Source organism: Cynoglossus semilaevis, chromosome 18 (assembly GCF_000523025.1).
Source record: "Cynoglossus semilaevis isolate Cse_v1.0 chromosome 18, Cse_v1.0, whole genome shotgun sequence".
In the NCBI taxonomy this organism is placed as follows: Eukaryota; Metazoa; Chordata; class Actinopteri; order Pleuronectiformes; family Cynoglossidae; genus Cynoglossus; species Cynoglossus semilaevis.
Window position 1 is genome coordinate 13,082,823 of NC_024324.1, and position 16,542 is coordinate 13,099,364.

At 41.8% G+C, this 16,542-nt stretch overlaps 2 protein-coding genes across 2 annotated transcripts in view; both read left to right on the top strand.

Moving 5' to 3' along the window:
• poc1bl (POC1 centriolar protein homolog B (Chlamydomonas), like) overlaps positions 1-9,655 on the top strand; it is a 17,000-nt gene extending 7,345 nt beyond the window's left edge. The window contains exons 4-11 of the mRNA XM_025065349.1: positions 1,579-1,793; positions 1,869-2,054; positions 2,147-2,264; positions 2,873-3,049; positions 4,715-4,846; positions 5,133-5,243; positions 6,842-6,994; positions 7,466-9,655. Coding sequence (XP_024921117.1) covers positions 1,579-1,793; positions 1,869-2,054; positions 2,147-2,264; positions 2,873-3,049; positions 4,715-4,846; positions 5,133-5,243; positions 6,842-6,994; positions 7,466-7,597 — 1,224 coding nt within the window. The 3' untranslated portion in view covers positions 7,598-9,655. The remainder of the gene's footprint in view (positions 1-1,578; positions 1,794-1,868; positions 2,055-2,146; positions 2,265-2,872; positions 3,050-4,714; positions 4,847-5,132; positions 5,244-6,841; positions 6,995-7,465) is intronic.
• Positions 9,656-10,922: 1,267 nt separating this feature from the next.
• galnt12 (UDP-N-acetyl-alpha-D-galactosamine:polypeptide N-acetylgalactosaminyltransferase 12) overlaps positions 10,923-16,542 on the top strand; it is a 12,109-nt gene continuing 6,489 nt past the window's right edge. The window contains exons 1-6 of the mRNA XM_008331986.3: positions 10,923-11,531; positions 12,736-12,896; positions 13,559-13,748; positions 13,876-14,061; positions 14,210-14,327; positions 15,628-15,804. Of these exons, the coding sequence (XP_008330208.1) occupies positions 11,173-11,531; positions 12,736-12,896; positions 13,559-13,748; positions 13,876-14,061; positions 14,210-14,327; positions 15,628-15,804 (1,191 nt within the window). The 5' untranslated portion in view covers positions 10,923-11,172. The remainder of the gene's footprint in view (positions 11,532-12,735; positions 12,897-13,558; positions 13,749-13,875; positions 14,062-14,209; positions 14,328-15,627; positions 15,805-16,542) is intronic.

The window sequence follows — 16,542 nt, forward strand, 5'->3', positions numbered from 1 at the left end:
TGATCGAGGTCTGACAGTCTAGCAGTACATTAATGTCTTCTACTTTAACTTTTTCTATTTCATTTTCTACCATGCAATCCATTTTACGGTTAGGAGGGGCTTAAAAAAATACATATACTGTGTGAGTTCCTAATTAATTGGTTAACTAATCTAATTGAAACACCACATTTGACCTCTCATTCTGATCCTTTTGAAAACCATATGATGGTCGAATGTTTGTCTGACTTTCTGACTTTAGACAGATTCATGTTGTCTCAGACACTGGATGAAGGAGTGATGTCTGTGCTGTATGTCCTAATGGAACCAGTACTTAGTCCACCTGGTCCTGTCTGTGTGTTTTGGAGACATTGCACCATAATGATGACTTTGGTGAGCTCTGTGCTCCCATGACATCATTTCCTCTCTTCCAACCGCCCTGACCAAAAGGGAATGCCAAAAATGCCGCTCCTAAACCAGAAGAGTTACTGCAGACAGACAGAGAGAGAGAGAGAGAGAGACTACAAGACTGACTCTGCTTCTCTCTCCTGTTTCTGAGCTGGATCAACTGGATTCAGCATTCCAAACCTAGTGTGACTCCACCTGTCATCAAGCCAATAGGACGCCCGATGATATCAGTCACATGTTGTTAGAGTCAAGGCAGTCAAGGAAAAGGAAAAGTGTCGCCTACTATAGAGATGTCTTTCTATTTTTATTTGGATCAATATTGTGCTGCATTCATGGGTCTTCATTTTAGACAGACGGTTTTCAGTGAAAATGCTGCTGACTCCATGTGTTTCTGAAAACTTCAGGACTTTGTTTTTCTGTGAACCAGCAAAAATATAAGCCTCTTAAAACAATGACACGGCTGGTTGGCTCTGCCGTCTCTGTTAGCATCGGTTTAGTCACCGCAGTAGTAGTAAAAGGAAAAGTGGAGTTCTTATCTGACCTCCAGTCAAAGTGGTCTCTTGATACAGTGTACAGTACAGTGTTTAACGGTGTACTCGTTTGGACAGGTAATAAAGGTACGGTTGTACCTTCTATCTCTACTACAAACTCATAGCAGTATTTTCATTTGTATGCTTGTCAGTACCCATTACTGTCACCAGTACTTCTTTAGGTTGGGTTTCAACCGTGAACTGGAAGCTAGTTTTATATACAGTAGTCTCTGGCGGGAAATGAGCAGCGTGTGTTGGAGCTCAACCCAAACCACAGTGAGGACACCAGCCCGTTTTAATTTTCTTCCCCTTGACACAGAGGTGTCAAACTTAATTACTCAAGGGGCAAATATTAAAAACACAGTCTTAGTTGCAGGCCAATCAGGATTGAGTGCTGACTTTGCTAAAACCAGACATATTGTGTATATCTGCAGACTGTAATGAGGTTTTCTTCAATAAAATAAAGAAAAAAAAACAACAAAATTTGAGTAAGGGAATTATAATTGTAAATTAACCACCATGAAAGTGGATGGGACTTGACCACTGCCTGACCACTAACCCGAACTAACCGAACATTAGTGTAGACTCTACTACATAGACGTTCACTATTCTAAGCTGAGCTCTGATTGGCCACTTTAAATGATGAGGTTTTATGTGTATTTAATGTGTTTGTGTTTTCATGTTTACAGACTACCTGAAATCCAAACTCGCTGACTACATCAGCAACCTAGACCGCGTGCGGCTCATCCAGACCAACAAAAGAGAAGGACTGGTACGTGCCCGTCTAATTGGCGCCACTTATGCCACAGGTGATGTGCTGACATTTCTTGATTGCCACTGTGAGTGTGTCCCCGGCTGGATTGAACCTCTGCTGGAAAGGTGAGTTGATTTGGTTGAGTACAATGTAAAAAAAAAAAAACAAAAACACAAAGTTATCTTAACTGTCATGTGAAGGATCGGCGAGAATGCCAAAGCCATCGTCTGCCCCGTGATCGACACCATCGACTGGAACACCTTTGAGTTTTACATGCAAACAGATGAGCCAATGATTGGAGGGTTTGACTGGAGGCTGACTTTCCAGTGGCATTCAGTCCCTTTTGCACAACGATCGCAGCGCAAGTCTAGAATAGAGCCACTCAGGTGACACTTTGATGTCTCATAAAGTCAACTCACCAGAAGAGCGTTTTTTTGACAAACAGGTCAGGATTCTATCTGCTTTAAATGTCTTCCAGATCCCCTACAATGGCAGGTGGATTATTCGCTGTGAGTAAGGCTTACTTCGAGTACCTCGGCACATATGACACGGGCATGGAGGTGTGGGGGGGAGAAAACCTGGAGCTGTCCTTCAGAGTGAGTCCTCACCTTTTTGGAAAGACTGACTTCTGCAGCCACACAGATGTAAAAGTCTCTCACTTAAACACAGGGCATTCATCCACTCAGGTTTTTTTTTTTAATTGAAACACAAAAATAGATCAATATCCTGAGGACAATTGGTTTTTCATTACCAACTTGATTGCTCCTGAACAACCAACAGCAGTGGTTAGCAGATGACACGGAGACGCACGTCAGTGTCAGATATCAGTCACACGTGACATCTGAAACTACACCTTGATATTAGCCGTTACCGTTGTTTGGACACTGGTGTTGCTTTTCACTTGTTTGCATCAATCAAATTGACGGAGGCCACTCTGTCTCATGATTTATAGCACGTAGCTCGGAGGGACTTAAAGCAAATAATGATAATAATTCTTTGTGCATTGATTTAAAAAAGTTATTATTGGAATAAAATAATCAAAAAAAAATCTCATCTTATAATAATAATAATAATTTTAGTAGTCAGCTCTTATGTTCCAGAGAGCTGAGACATTTTCTCACCTTGGTTTAGTTGTTCATATCTGAACTTGTCACAATTCTGCACTTGAATATTACTGACCATCTCTATCTTGCGCCTCCTGTAGGTGTGGCAGTGTGGGGGCAGCTTGGAGATTCACCCCTGTTCTCATGTGGGCCACGTGTTCCCCAAAAAAGCTCCATACGCACGCCCTAACTTCCTGCAGAACACTGTACGAGCTGCCGAGGTTTGGATGGACTCCTACAAACTACACTTCTACAACAGAAATCCTCCAGCCAGAAAGGTAACACTGCCACTGCTTCATGTTGGAGCAGACACACAATAATAGTCTGTATTTACTCTTACTGTACTGTAAATAACAAACATCCTATAGCAGGGATCCCCAAACTCCTGCATCAGCCACAGTGAAAAAAATTATAATTTACTTTCACTGAGTTTCTTCATTAAGCCAGTGTTTCCCAAACGTATTTTCACAAACATTATGCGAGACAACCCAAAAAAAAAACCTCTTGCGACCCACCTGAGGGCCACGACCCAGTCTGGGAAACAATGCATTAAGCCATAATCTGGTAACTTTTTAAAATAAAATAAACTTAAATCTTTCAGAGTCAGATACTAACAATGTGTAAAATGTGTTTTATTTTGAAAATGTATCAATCATTGACCCAACAACCAACAACTGGTCCTTAGTATAAAAAACTTTTACCCTACATTTTTCTCCATAGCTGTTTTCAACCTAAACCTGATGGAGACACCACGATCTACAAACATTATCTTTACACTGTTTGCTCCCAATTTATTTATCGTTTCTCTGTCTGATGCAGACAGAATTAAACAAATCTCTTGTCAGGAGTGTCAGCGTGTCTGTTTGACTCTCAGGTTCTAAGTACTGAGCGTCATCAAATATTCATGGATCTCAGTTTTCACCCGTCTGAAAACGCAGGTTACTGCCAGCGATCTTTGATCAAACTATAAATGACTTGGTCAGAGGGACAGTGAAGACAGCAGGATTCTTGAGGCAGTCACTACAGCGTTCATTATGCATTATTGATCTGTGCGTCACAGTGTCTTTTGATTAAATACATGTAATAAAAAAATAAAGAAGACAGAAGCGATTTTGACAGACACAAATAATAAAGATAAGGTTAGTAACACACACACACACACACACACACAGCTCATATTCACTGCCAGCCTACATGTTTAGCCTGGGTTGGCCCCTGATTTGCATTGAAGTGAACAACCTGTTTTGCCTGCAACAGTTTTGCTTTGACATTCATTTACTATTTTCTAATTGAAACTCTTCCTCTTCCTGGTGATCTGTTGGTTTGAGCAACCTATCCTTTCACTGCTGAGTATCTGCAAAACCAGAGTTTCCTGTAAGGCTACAGGACAAGTTGCTCCTGTACTGTGAGCAGGATGAATCCACAGTACATACTAGATTTGGGTCCTTTTTCTTTTCTAATTTAAAACTGAACTAGAAACCAATATGTACCCTTTTTAATACTGCACCATGGAGTCCCTTTTGGAGAGTATAAAAATCCATAGAACAACATAATTGACTCGTTGGAAGAGTGGTAAAGTGTAACAAATGTCTTTTTTCACAGCTGAAAACAGAGCCCTGTTGTAGTGATAGAGTTTTGTTTTATTCAGTAAAGACTGTTTATGTTAGTGAGGAGCCGCTCTGATCATGTCTGCTGCCTGGGGCAACTGCAGTTCTGGGAGTTTTTTTGCAGCTGTTTTTCTTTGTTACTAAATTACAACAACCTTTTCCTGCTAATAGAGCTGACGCTCGACGCTGTAAACGTGTGAACTGGCGTCAGTGTGTTCAGCTGTTAAACAGCAGGGAGAGGCTGTGAGATGTGTGTCACCTGAAGGATGTTTAGTTCGGTTGTTAATACGTTTCTGATTAAACACTTAACATGTGTCTGGGTTTTTTTGTTTCTAGGAAAACTATGGTGACATCTCAGAGCGGCTGCTACTGAGGGAGAGGCTCAAATGCAATGATTTCCAGTGGTACCTGAAGAACATCTATCCCTACCTACACGTACCTGAAGACAGGATAGGATGGCACGGGGCTGTGAGTGCCCCCCATCTTAAAAGAGACTTATTACGCTGCTTTGATGCAGATTGTCTTGATCCTAGCAACATGCTTGGGTTGGAAATAAAAAAAAATGACTGACACAAACACAGGTGAAAATACAGAAGCCTGAGAGGAGTACTACAGTATAAGCCACTGCAAAGTTCTGTGATTTTTTTGTGATGAGTTTACCACCTTAAATGAAGGCAGTACTACAGAGACGTACTTCAGGAGTTAATACTGTGTTGTTAATATGATTAATATTTTCCTGATCTGCTCCTGCCAGGTGCACAGCACAGGAATACACTCTGAGTGTCTGGACTACAACGCTCCGGACCACAATCCGACCGGCGCCCACCTCTCTTTGTTTGGCTGTCACGGTCAGGGAGGTAACCAGGTACATTTTACATTTTTTCACCCCTCATTTCTCCCCATCACTCCCGTTCATGCACGCTGGGAGATCTGTATTAAAGTGTCGGCACTTCTGCCGACACTCACGGTGAGTTGCCACCATTGATTTTTTTTTTTTTTGGCCTGATGTCCTCCCTGAATGTAATGAAGCAAGAAAAACATCCACAGACATCCAAAAATATCACAGGGTGAAATCAGTGGTGCTTCACTGCAGTGATGGATGGATAAGTAATCCACAGATTACTTATTCTTTGTCTCTGAGGGTGTACTGTATAGTAAGTGCTGGCAGTCTTACGATGAACAGCTTCCTCCTGTGCACCCCCACTCTGCTGGGCTATCTGATTACCTCTCTGATTCTCTGCATCAGGTATCCCCAGTCACAAAAAACACCATGTATGACAGAAAAATCAATGTGTAAATGGCTGCCTGCTGAAACAAAAACCCTGTAGGCCCTTTACTGCCGTCCGCCTGCTCTATCTCCCCTCGTGCACGGAAGAAATATGTTCCATTTAAAAGATACACGAGCCTCACAGGTGGCATGAATCGCACAGGCGGGGTAAATAAGTTAGCCGGGCAGGCAACAGGAGCCTCCAGTGGGTCTTTTATTAGAAACAGCTGTCAGGAGCCCCCCCCCCCCAAAAGACCTGAGAAATGTATAAGAAGAGAACTGAAGGATAAGTAAGTACTGGATGAAGATTGATCGCCTGACCCTGCCTTTAATGGGTCGCCCAGGGATGACTGCATCTTTTCTCCTGCTGGGCAAGAAAGTTGAAATGACACCAGAGGAGGAAAAAGTAAAAAAAAAAAAAAAAAAAAAGTTTGTGAACACATCTGCTTCACTGAGTGAGCCAGTGTTCCATCGACACTGATGAGATCCCTGGGCACACATGCAAACATGCCATGCAACACCGGTCCAGCCTAGAATTCTGGAATTACAGCAGAGGCAGAGAATAAAAGATTCTCCATTCCTTTGAAAAAAAAGAAAAAATGGTGGCAGCCTGCACCACTGTGTTTGTTGAACAGCCTCCTGAATGAAGAGCGATGGGGGAGACAGAGAGGCGTGCTGAAGCAGCGTCATATGAGGGAGAGTCGGGCAGTGATCTCATAATCACCTGTTGTGATTTGTGCTTCTTTCAACTAAATTGAAGAAGGAACAAATCTGAAGGGAGAGAGCTAATAATAGACCAACTAACTGAGAACCAATCACATTCCTCATCCCAACCCTGGTCACTCAGGGCTGCGTTACAAGAAATAGAGTCAAATGAAATAGGACATCCTTTTATGAGCATGTTTTATGGTCAGTAGTCTCTGAAATGTCAACAGTTACTACAACAAAAAACCCTTTTTCATTTTGTTTGTCCTTGGCTTCAGCAAAGCAGAGACATGTCTGAAAACATGCTTGACATTCAGAAACTGCCTCGGACTGGTCTATGTTCTGGTTATGTTTTGTCTTCCTTTGTCTTCCCCTGCCCCTGAGAACCAAAAAGAACTAGAACAACTAGAACCCCTGACCCCTGCACTGACCAGAGGGCAGGGCTAACATGAAGGAGCGCCGGGTTAAAAGTGTTCCCTCTTCCGTTGCAGTACTTTGAATACACCTCTGAGAAGGAGATCCGTTTCAACTCTGTGACAGAGCTGTGCGCTGAAGTGCTCGATGGACAGCCCGCCATCGGGATGAGACACTGTCCTCGTGACGGGGAGGTCAGGTCTCCCAGTGTCCTCTGGGAGTTCAGAAGTGTAAGGGCTGCACACAGAAAGCACAGCACACATGGATCTCACGTCCAGGAAGAGTTAGTGGAATTATTTGATCACAAAAACGTGGGGCCAAAGATAAGGGCCAAAGATAGAAACTGCTGCTGAATGTGCATTAAGTACAATCAGAATTAGAAAAATGACATCGAGCCGCAGGTTAAAATTGGTGTAAAAATGAGAAAACGCTTACCTTATTATGAAATTTATTCTTAAAGGTAAAAAATAAAGAATAGCAAAAAGAGGGTTTTTTTTCTGTCCTTTTGCATAACATAAATATTTACCAAATTAGGTATATTACAGGAAATTAGATTTAAGTTTTTATCATTGCTTTGTCAGTGAGTGTACTAACTTTTTTGGATGTGGGATTTCATACACATTCATACACACACAGCAGTTTCAGTTTAGTACATGTATGGAGCCGAGCCTAACCCACTCTCCTACTTTGAAACCTTTCAGGACGCGACCATCTACAGCCCCCACCTACGCATGTGTGTGACGGCCTACCGCACGACAGAAGGTCGTACAGACGTCCAGATGCAGCACTGTAACCCAGGAGACAGAAACCAGCAGTGGAAGTTTGAGTGGTAGAAGGAAGAAGAGTCCATGAAGCCTCAAGTGACCTTCCATGACCTTAGTGCAATTACTACAGACAGTCAGTGGACGCCTCCTCTGCTGATACCCATTCTCCAGCTCTGCAGTCGGTTTGAAGGAGGCTGATGAGAAGTGAAAAGTCAATTAAAGCTAACGGGTGCAGGGCTTTTGTTCCCACGTGAAGGCTGGACCGTGTGCAGCTGGCGGTGGAGAGGGAGAGAATTCCAAGGTGAAAAGTGTTGGCTTTTATTAAGGGGGGCCAGCTGGACTCCAGAATCTAGACGCCTGCGTCACTTTCTCTCAAGTGCCTCTGCAGCCTAAATGGAATCCAGCACACACCTGAAGTGTCGTTATTGTCCTGTCTCTCTGTGACACCCTGAGAGCAGTGAAACTGGTCGGACTGTGCAGCACATCCAGTGCCTTTCTGAGAGTTTACAGTCAAATATTTTTCCAGGAAAACCAAGTGCAGATTAAGTAACAATTGAAAAAAAAAAAAAAAAGATCAAGCTTTACTACATAGCATCGCCTTATGTGCAATTAATATTTATTACTATTGTTAACACGTCAACCTTAGTGTTGCTTGATGTACTAAACCAAGGACGGGGAACTCGACTCCAGGAATGTGATTTTTGTGGCATTTTCGTCTAAAACAGCTACAGGTCAACGAGCTGGAAGTGGAAGTGGACAACGCAGCAGCGTGGCTTCCAGGTCCTGTCTGTGCAGCTGGTCTGTTGCCATTATGCTGCCTTAAAAAGACTTGAATCATTCATTAAGCAATTTGCACAAAGTGCAATCAGCCCCAGTGGGTGTGGTGAGCTGACGGGAGTGTTGGAATCTGTTTGGCCCTCCTCCTTGGACGTATCTGTCAGCGTGCCTTTGAAAAGGTTTGGTCGTCAGGATCCTGTTTGTGCCTAAATGAAATGTGCCAGTGCATGTCTCATGTCTTCACCCTGTGCTCTAACCTTAAATAAAGACTGGATGCACTTTTGATTCAGTCACAGAAAGCCGCTAAAAGTAACAGATTTGGTTCAATCTTACATTTGTGCCTTGCCAGATTTTTTTGAAGACTCTTTTGTGAATGTTTGTACTTGAAATGGCATCACAAATACTCCTGATTCTTTTTTTTTCCTATTCCTATTCCGACGAAGATCTTGTCAGTTTTTTCCCACTGGGATATAAGGATAAGGAGATGTAGTGAAGCTGTTTTGGAATTCCTGACGTGGCAACGGTTTCTCCCAAAGGCTGTCTGTCACTGGGCAGCATTTGGTCTCTGTAGTCCTCCTGAATGAATGTATGAGTTATTCAGACTTGTCTACGAATGCATTGGGAATATCATGGTTCTTGTTTTTGTGTCTTTTTTAAAATGATGGTAAAAGTGGGGGACCAGTTGGGGGCGGTGCAACTGTAACAACTACTGATAATGAAAATACGTTGATGATTACTTGATATGAAGAACAGGTGATTGCTTTGAGGGGAGATAATTTTTTAAAAATCAGGGTCATTTGGGTGGTATCAGCTCTGGGGATGGTTGAAGGAATAAAAACGAAACTAACCACATGTGCATTTGTGATCATTCACACTATTTCATCTCATAAAAAAATATTTTAACTCGTATCCTACACATCTTCATGGATGATCCTACCTACTGTTGTGGAATTAGATTGCTGTTTATTTTCCAGCCCACTCTGAAGGATTTTCTGTCATTTGGCTCCACCTACTGGCAGGGAAGCGTAAAGCATTAAACGTGAAATTCTAGTAGGTTTAAAGGTAAAGTAAAAGATTTGGAAGCTGCAAGTGATTAATTTAAATTTGCTACATTTACATCTGCAACGATGATGGAATCACGTGACGCCTTCAAGTACTCAGCATCATCATATAAGAGGTGTTTAGTTTAGGTTTAGTTCCTGGGGCTAAGCTGACTCCAGGAGAGATGATACAGTCGTGGGGTGAACAACAATCATTATACATGTTATTTACATTACAATTGGACGAAACAAATTAACGAGACTCAAGCCAGACAGACTGGATGAAGCACTTCTATATTGTGCTAAAACAATTGCCCCAGTCAGTAAATCAGCAACATGGTTGTCTATAAAAACTTTAATTATCAAAACTTTAATTCATGATTTTATTATCAAATGAATTGTTCTTTACCTTTAAATGGATTGTTTGTGCGGCTCCAGTCGTTTACAGGTGATATTTCTGGTTTAATAATAACTCAAGGCTAATACCTGACCTTGTGCTATGCTACAGAGGTTCATTGTACAGGAACAAGCTCCACGAGGTCGTTTACAAAACCTGTGTGCTGGAGGTACTAACTTGTCAGCTCAGGACACGATTAATTTGTGAACAACTATGTGTAACAAATATTTCTCACCGGCTCAAGGTGTTAACTGTGTCAGGTTCACGCTTTTTCTAAATTAATAAAATATGACGGCATCATCATGACACTGTGTTTCATATCACTGACAGAACATGTGCAACACTATATCTGCAGCATGGAATGTGTTTGCCACCAGGAAGTTTTAAATGAAAACCCCCTCATGCATTAACGACAGGCCCAGTCAGACCTGGACATCACTAAAAGCCATTGTAACACTCTGGCTGATGAGTCGCCTGTTCTAGTTTCACAAAATGAGTGATATATATATATATATATATANNNNCCAATTTTCATCTTTGGTGTCAAGATACTACCTTCAAATAATGGGAAATAGAGTGCTATTTTATCCTGTGACCCATTGTTATGTAATTTATGTTAAGTAATGTAAGGTAGTTGTAATAACAATAGGTTCAGTGGTAAGTGGTTAAAAATAATTTAGACCAAGTTAATATATTGTTAAAAATAAATAAAATTGTGACTGAATATTAAATGCTCTACAGTTCACTTCTTGACTGTGCCCCACCTTTTGAGAAACATCGCCCTTTCGTTATATTTATGTCGCAATTTATAGCCGCTTGAATTACTCGACTACCACAGTATACATAAGAATACGTTTACTTTTATAGTTATTGTGTGTTTTTTAATTAAATATACGTATAATGTGGAATTACACCAAATGACAGAAAATAATTAAAATAAAACTTTCTACATTTTGACAAGTCATTTTTACCAGTAGGACGGGTGCCGTGAAGGCATCTGGATTTGTTTCACCTACAGCGCGAGCCTATAGGTTTAAATGTAGCTAACTAATCCGAAAAGATAACTAATAATCCGACTTTACTAATCCTTTTTACACGACTCTACGGCGCGCTGAGGAGGAGAAGGAGGAGTGTGTGTAAGTGTGAGTAAGAGGGGGAGGAGGGGGCAACTGCCAAAGTCCGTCGTGATAACGACGTTTCCGCTCAGAATTTATGGAACACATTTGTCCGACGGTACGCGAACTCATCCCAGCCTGAAAGTCTCCGTAAATGGAGGAGGAAAGTATGGAGGAGTAAAGTTGGAGTCTCTGTCCTCCGGCCGTTACAACCGGAGAGTATTTCTGCCTCCGCTGCAGTCTCCGGTGAAGAGGAGCAACCGCAAAGGGCATGAAATCTCAACTCAGCTTCGCACCGAAGAACCAAGCGACGCAATGGCAGCCTGCGGAAGAAGAACTAGACCCAAGTTACTTTTCTTCCTCTTTGGTGCCACTTTATTAGGGTGTCTGATATTTCTTAAACACAACTCTGGGGAGTCGCCCGCAGCAAATCGACGACAGACGCCCGTGGAGGAGAGAGACTTGTTGAGGGACGAGGACCTGAAGAAGCCCGTTTATGAAAAGCCTCCGTTAGATTTAAATGCCCTGGGTGAGTTAGGGAGAGCCGTCAAACTGAATCTGAACAAAGAGGAGGCCAAAAAACAGGAGTTGAGCATCAGCAAACACCAGATCAACGTTTATGTCAGTGACAAAGTGTCCCTGCACCGCAGGCTGCCGGAGAGGTGGAACCCGCTGTGAGTAAATGCCGGAGTTAGAACAGAATAGAATCGAACTTCCTTAAATGACCAGCCTCTGATGCAGAAGATGAGAGGCAATATAATTTACTAACCTCCTAAATTGATATTTTTATATACAAAAATACAATATATTCAATTAAAACGATCATATTATTTTAAAGGTACAGCATGCGGAAATATTTGTTCAAAAAGTCAAACAAGAGTTATTCAGATCCCGCAACCTGCGAGTTTGATTCAATAACTAGAAAAGTTCCAATAGGGGGCAGTAATGCAACCAAAGGAATGTCATCTGCCTTCAAAAGTACACAAATGTAGAATTAAGCAATATCTGGTGAAGGGGTTTTTATGTTGTGACTGATGTTTGTCAGCTCAGTGTTCTCGACGAAGCATGGAAGAAGACGTAGAGTAGACTCACTATTGTAGGATTTTCTAAAGCATGGTTGAACTTTTTTTTTAATTTAAAAAGTGCAAACTTATACTCTGTTGTGACATAGGCATTGGTGGACAAATCCGACTGTTAGCTAATACTATGAAGAAACTAACAAGAGCAAGTTGCCACAGCTTTAAGTACTGTCTCAGACACATCTGCTAAGAGTTGCTATTATCATATCTGTTGGGCAATAGGTACTCTGGAAGGCTCAGTATTGCATCCCAGCATCCCTTGCGAGAAGGAGCGCCGATTTCATTGGATTTAAGGAGACTTAAACTTAAAAATTCTTGTATTGTTTTTCATTTCCAAAGTGTAGCCTTTTTGCTCATGTGAAAGGAGAAAATTCTTTGGAAATTTAACCTTAATTTTAACAGTCACATTTCAGTACAGTGGAAAATGTAGATCAAGATAAGGAAGTAATGAACCGGGCCTTTTGATAGTACAGTGTGGCAGCTGTTGGAGCTCTCACTTATGGAAACATATAGTAATTGCCTTTAGATGTGTATCGTGTACACACATTAGTTAATGACTTTGCAAACTTACTGTCGACAGAACATCATTACATGTCATTATGCGCTTAGACCAATAGGCATTGGCGCTGTTAGCGCAGCCTCACCTACTGTATGTCATCACACCTGTCTCTGAGAAAGTGCATTCTCTTTCTGAGAAATATTTTCTTTTCTACATTTCAGAGTGTGTTTTTGAGTTAGTTACAGACACTTACAAGAATATTTAATTTTATAAATCTAATGGCTACATTTCTGTTCACAGTTGCAAAAAGCTGAAGTATGATTACCGAACATTACCCACCACATCTGTGGTCATTGCGTTCTACAACGAGGCTTGGTCTACCCTACTGAGGACAGTCCACAGTGTCCTCGAGACGTCCCCAGAGAAGGAGATCGTTCTGGTGGATGACTACAGTGACAGAGGTACCAGCACAAGACCAAGCCCGAAATATACAGTGGGGTTAGGGGCAGACAACATACCAAATCCAAAAGCCGATACTGCATTACAGTAGGTTAGGTTTCACTGTAAGGCACATGAGGCAACATATCAATAAAACTAAGGATGATATTTAAAAAAATATAAATAAAATTAAACTCCATATTAAACACATCCAGTTGAACAGAAAGTGAGCAGAGCTTTCACACCAATGGAACATTTCATTTGAAAACTTTGTCCTGTCTTTGTCCTGTGAACAAAGTGTCACTGAAACTTAGTAGAACTTCTTCTGTGTTTACAATTTCACACACACAATGGTGTCAAATAACTCAACAAAAAAAGGAAGACCTCCAAACTGCTGACTTGTTGATCTCCTTATATATCAGGTTGCTGTACCAGCACGTCTTTTAAGTGTGAGTACTAAGTATTGAATGAAGTACTTTCCCAGCCCTACTGTAATTATCCATTGTTGTTTCACACCACAGCAGGATGTCAACAGCTAAGTGACTTTGTGGCTTTTTTTCCTTGAAATGAAGTAACTCCCACAGCTGTTGCGTTATGTACACAAGCAGGCAAGGGTGGGACTGTTTTCACAAACTTTCCTAATTCAATTGCGTCACTTTATTTGTTTATTTGTTGTTTTTTTTAGCTCACTTGAAAGAGCCCTTGGAAAATTACATCTCAAATTTGCGCAAGGTGCGTCTGGTACGTGCTACCAAGAGGGAGGGACTAGTGCGGGCCAGGCTGCTGGGAGCATCCATTACTACGGGTGACGTGCTGACCTTCCTAGACTGTCACTGCGAGTGTCATGAGGGCTGGTTAGAGCCCCTGCTCCACAGGTGAGGATACCCTCGGTCTAAGAAGTATATCTACAACTAGAGAAACTGTTTACATTGTCACCTTTGTGTACGAAATACACACACCAGAAATAACACACTGCTCCTGCAATATCAACATCTCACCAAGGATCAAGGAGGAACCGTCGGCTGTGGTTTGCCCCGTCATTGATGTGATTGACTGGAACACCTTTCAGTACTTGGGAAACCCTGGGGAACCTCAGATCGGGGGGTTTGATTGGCGACTGGTCTTCACGTGGCACTCTGTCCCTGATTATGAGCAGAAACGGCGCCGCTCACCCACTGATGTCATCAGGTGTGTGATAAAGGTGTTTTGTTTGGATATTTCAAACACAGCCTTGACATAACCTAACAAATGAAATAGCTGATACAGCTAGTACTTGTTACCACAAGTAATCTGCTTAACAAGTATTAACAATATCCCGGTTATTTCCTCATCTCAGATCTCCTACCATGGCCGGTGGCTTGTTTGCCGTGAGCAAGAACTACTTCCATTACCTGGGAACATACGACACCGGGATGGAGGTGTGGGGAGGGGAGAACCTGGAGTTTTCATTTAGAGTAAGAAGCTACTGTTTGTCCAACACTTATTTCAGGTTGAGGTGAAGGGCACCACGGCGCACCTGCCAGTTCCACAAAACAAATCAAATATGCACTGCACAAGCAGCCAAGTACAATATAAACTCTGGGAGCAAACAAGTTGACAGCGTCTGGTTCAATCGTATTTCACTTCCTCATTCTCTGACGCAACCAGCCAACCCAGAGTATGATGAGTGGCTACAGTTCAAACTATAAAGAAGGAATGACAAATGAAACTGGGATTAGATTCTGGGTTTCCCTCCCAAAAAATGGGAGACAGAATGACAGAAATTTAATTTATTGTATGTGACTCCACATACAGCCACAAAAATATTTGAATAACTCCAGGAAACCCAAGGCCAGTACTTTAAGCTTAAAGTGAATACTTGTATAGAACTAAAGACGAAGGGAATTTCATGCTAAAAATATTAACTATGAGAACGTGTCAAAGATTTCTGAGAAGTAGACTCCTTTGGATTATTGAGAAATCCATACAAAACAAAAGAAGACAGTGAGGGCAGAGGTGTATTAGGACACAGAAGTCCTAAGACACCGCTGAGTAACTCAGCCCTGCCCTGGAATGTCAGGTTGCAGAGCAAGAAAAAACTGTTGTGCTAAAAAGATCCACGGACCAGAAGAATGCTGAAGACAAGCAGCACCGATATGAATACCATACTAAAGGCTTGTGGTCAGATGACACGTCACCTGGGTCAATAAAGATAGGTCAGTTAAAACGTACGGTAATGTACGGTGGAGTATTTATACAGTTACACAAGAACTGTAAATTTGCCAGTGGAACACTTTCAGTAGTAATGAGCTGCACACTTCACTATATTACACTGTTATTAGTGACAGGTTTAACGTTGCAGCTCGATGATGCAGTACAGTGATCCCTTTAACACATGATGCAAGTCAATCAGCACCAACCGAGATATTCAGTTATACATTATTAAAAGACTTGAGCTGATCAGACACCTTATCTCACACCTCCACCTCTGTGTGGGACAGCTTGGCACGCGGAGCATAACATTTAGTCATGGCAAGTGTTCTAGTCCAAACTGGTTCATCCAATCCAATCCATCTGTTGACTATATATATGTTTGATGTTGCCTGATTTCCATTCTTTTCAAGTGTAAAACTTTTGTTACCGTATATCTGTTCAAACTTTCTTCAGAATAATAAAACAAACACTTAGGATCTGGTTATTAAAGCTACACCAAAAGTCCATGTTTTTAAACCAGTCATTAATACAATGCTAACCCAGCCTTCACGGTGTTGTTAGATCTGGCAGTGTGGGGGCAGCCTGGAGATCCACCCATGCTCCCACGTGGGCCACGTTTTCCCCAACAAGGCGCCGTACTCCCGCAGCAAAGCTCTGGCCAACAGCGTCAGAGCAGCCGAAGTTTGGATGGAAGACTACAAGGATTTGTTCTACCATCGAAACCCTAGTGCCAGACTGGTAGGTCTGCAGCCAACACTAGTCTGACGTCATTTACACTCAGTTGTAAAAAGCATATGCATAAAGTTTACACAACTCTCCACACTGCCGTGATATCTGATCTTATTAAATGACACCTGAGATATACGAGCAGCAGACACCTTAGGTGACCGAGGGTGTGTGATTACCACACTTTTTTCTGCCAACCTAACGGTCGGTTTGATTGGATGAGAGCAGTGCCGGTCGCACATGTTGTGCCCAGAGGTTTTCCAAAACAAATCTCAGGTGGCCTTTAGTCAGAACCAACCCAGGACCGAAGGTCTTCACTCTGTAATCAGCCTCAAGTTGTATTTAAATAATCACTTATTTTTACTGTAAAGCCTTTACTGTGCCCGGTCAGTTTATGGTTGTTGTACGTCACATGAACAAGTACAAAAAGTAAAGTCAAGAGGCACAATGACCAAAGTATAAATGTAAAGTTGTACAAATGACTTGTGTCACAAACTGTATTCAATTCTTGTGTGGTCATATATATATGTTCCTATCTACCCTGGAAGGTTTGAATTCAGATTCATTATACCTTTTTCCAGTAGGTGGTGATAGAGTATACCTTTTGAGCACATAACTATGATGTGAGCAGTCCTCTTGACACTGCAGCTGTCTAAACTTGTACACAGCTTTTTTTTAAAAATAATATAAAACACTGACTTATCTTTTATTTACATCACATTGTTGCAACTGTGTTTACTCACAGATTGA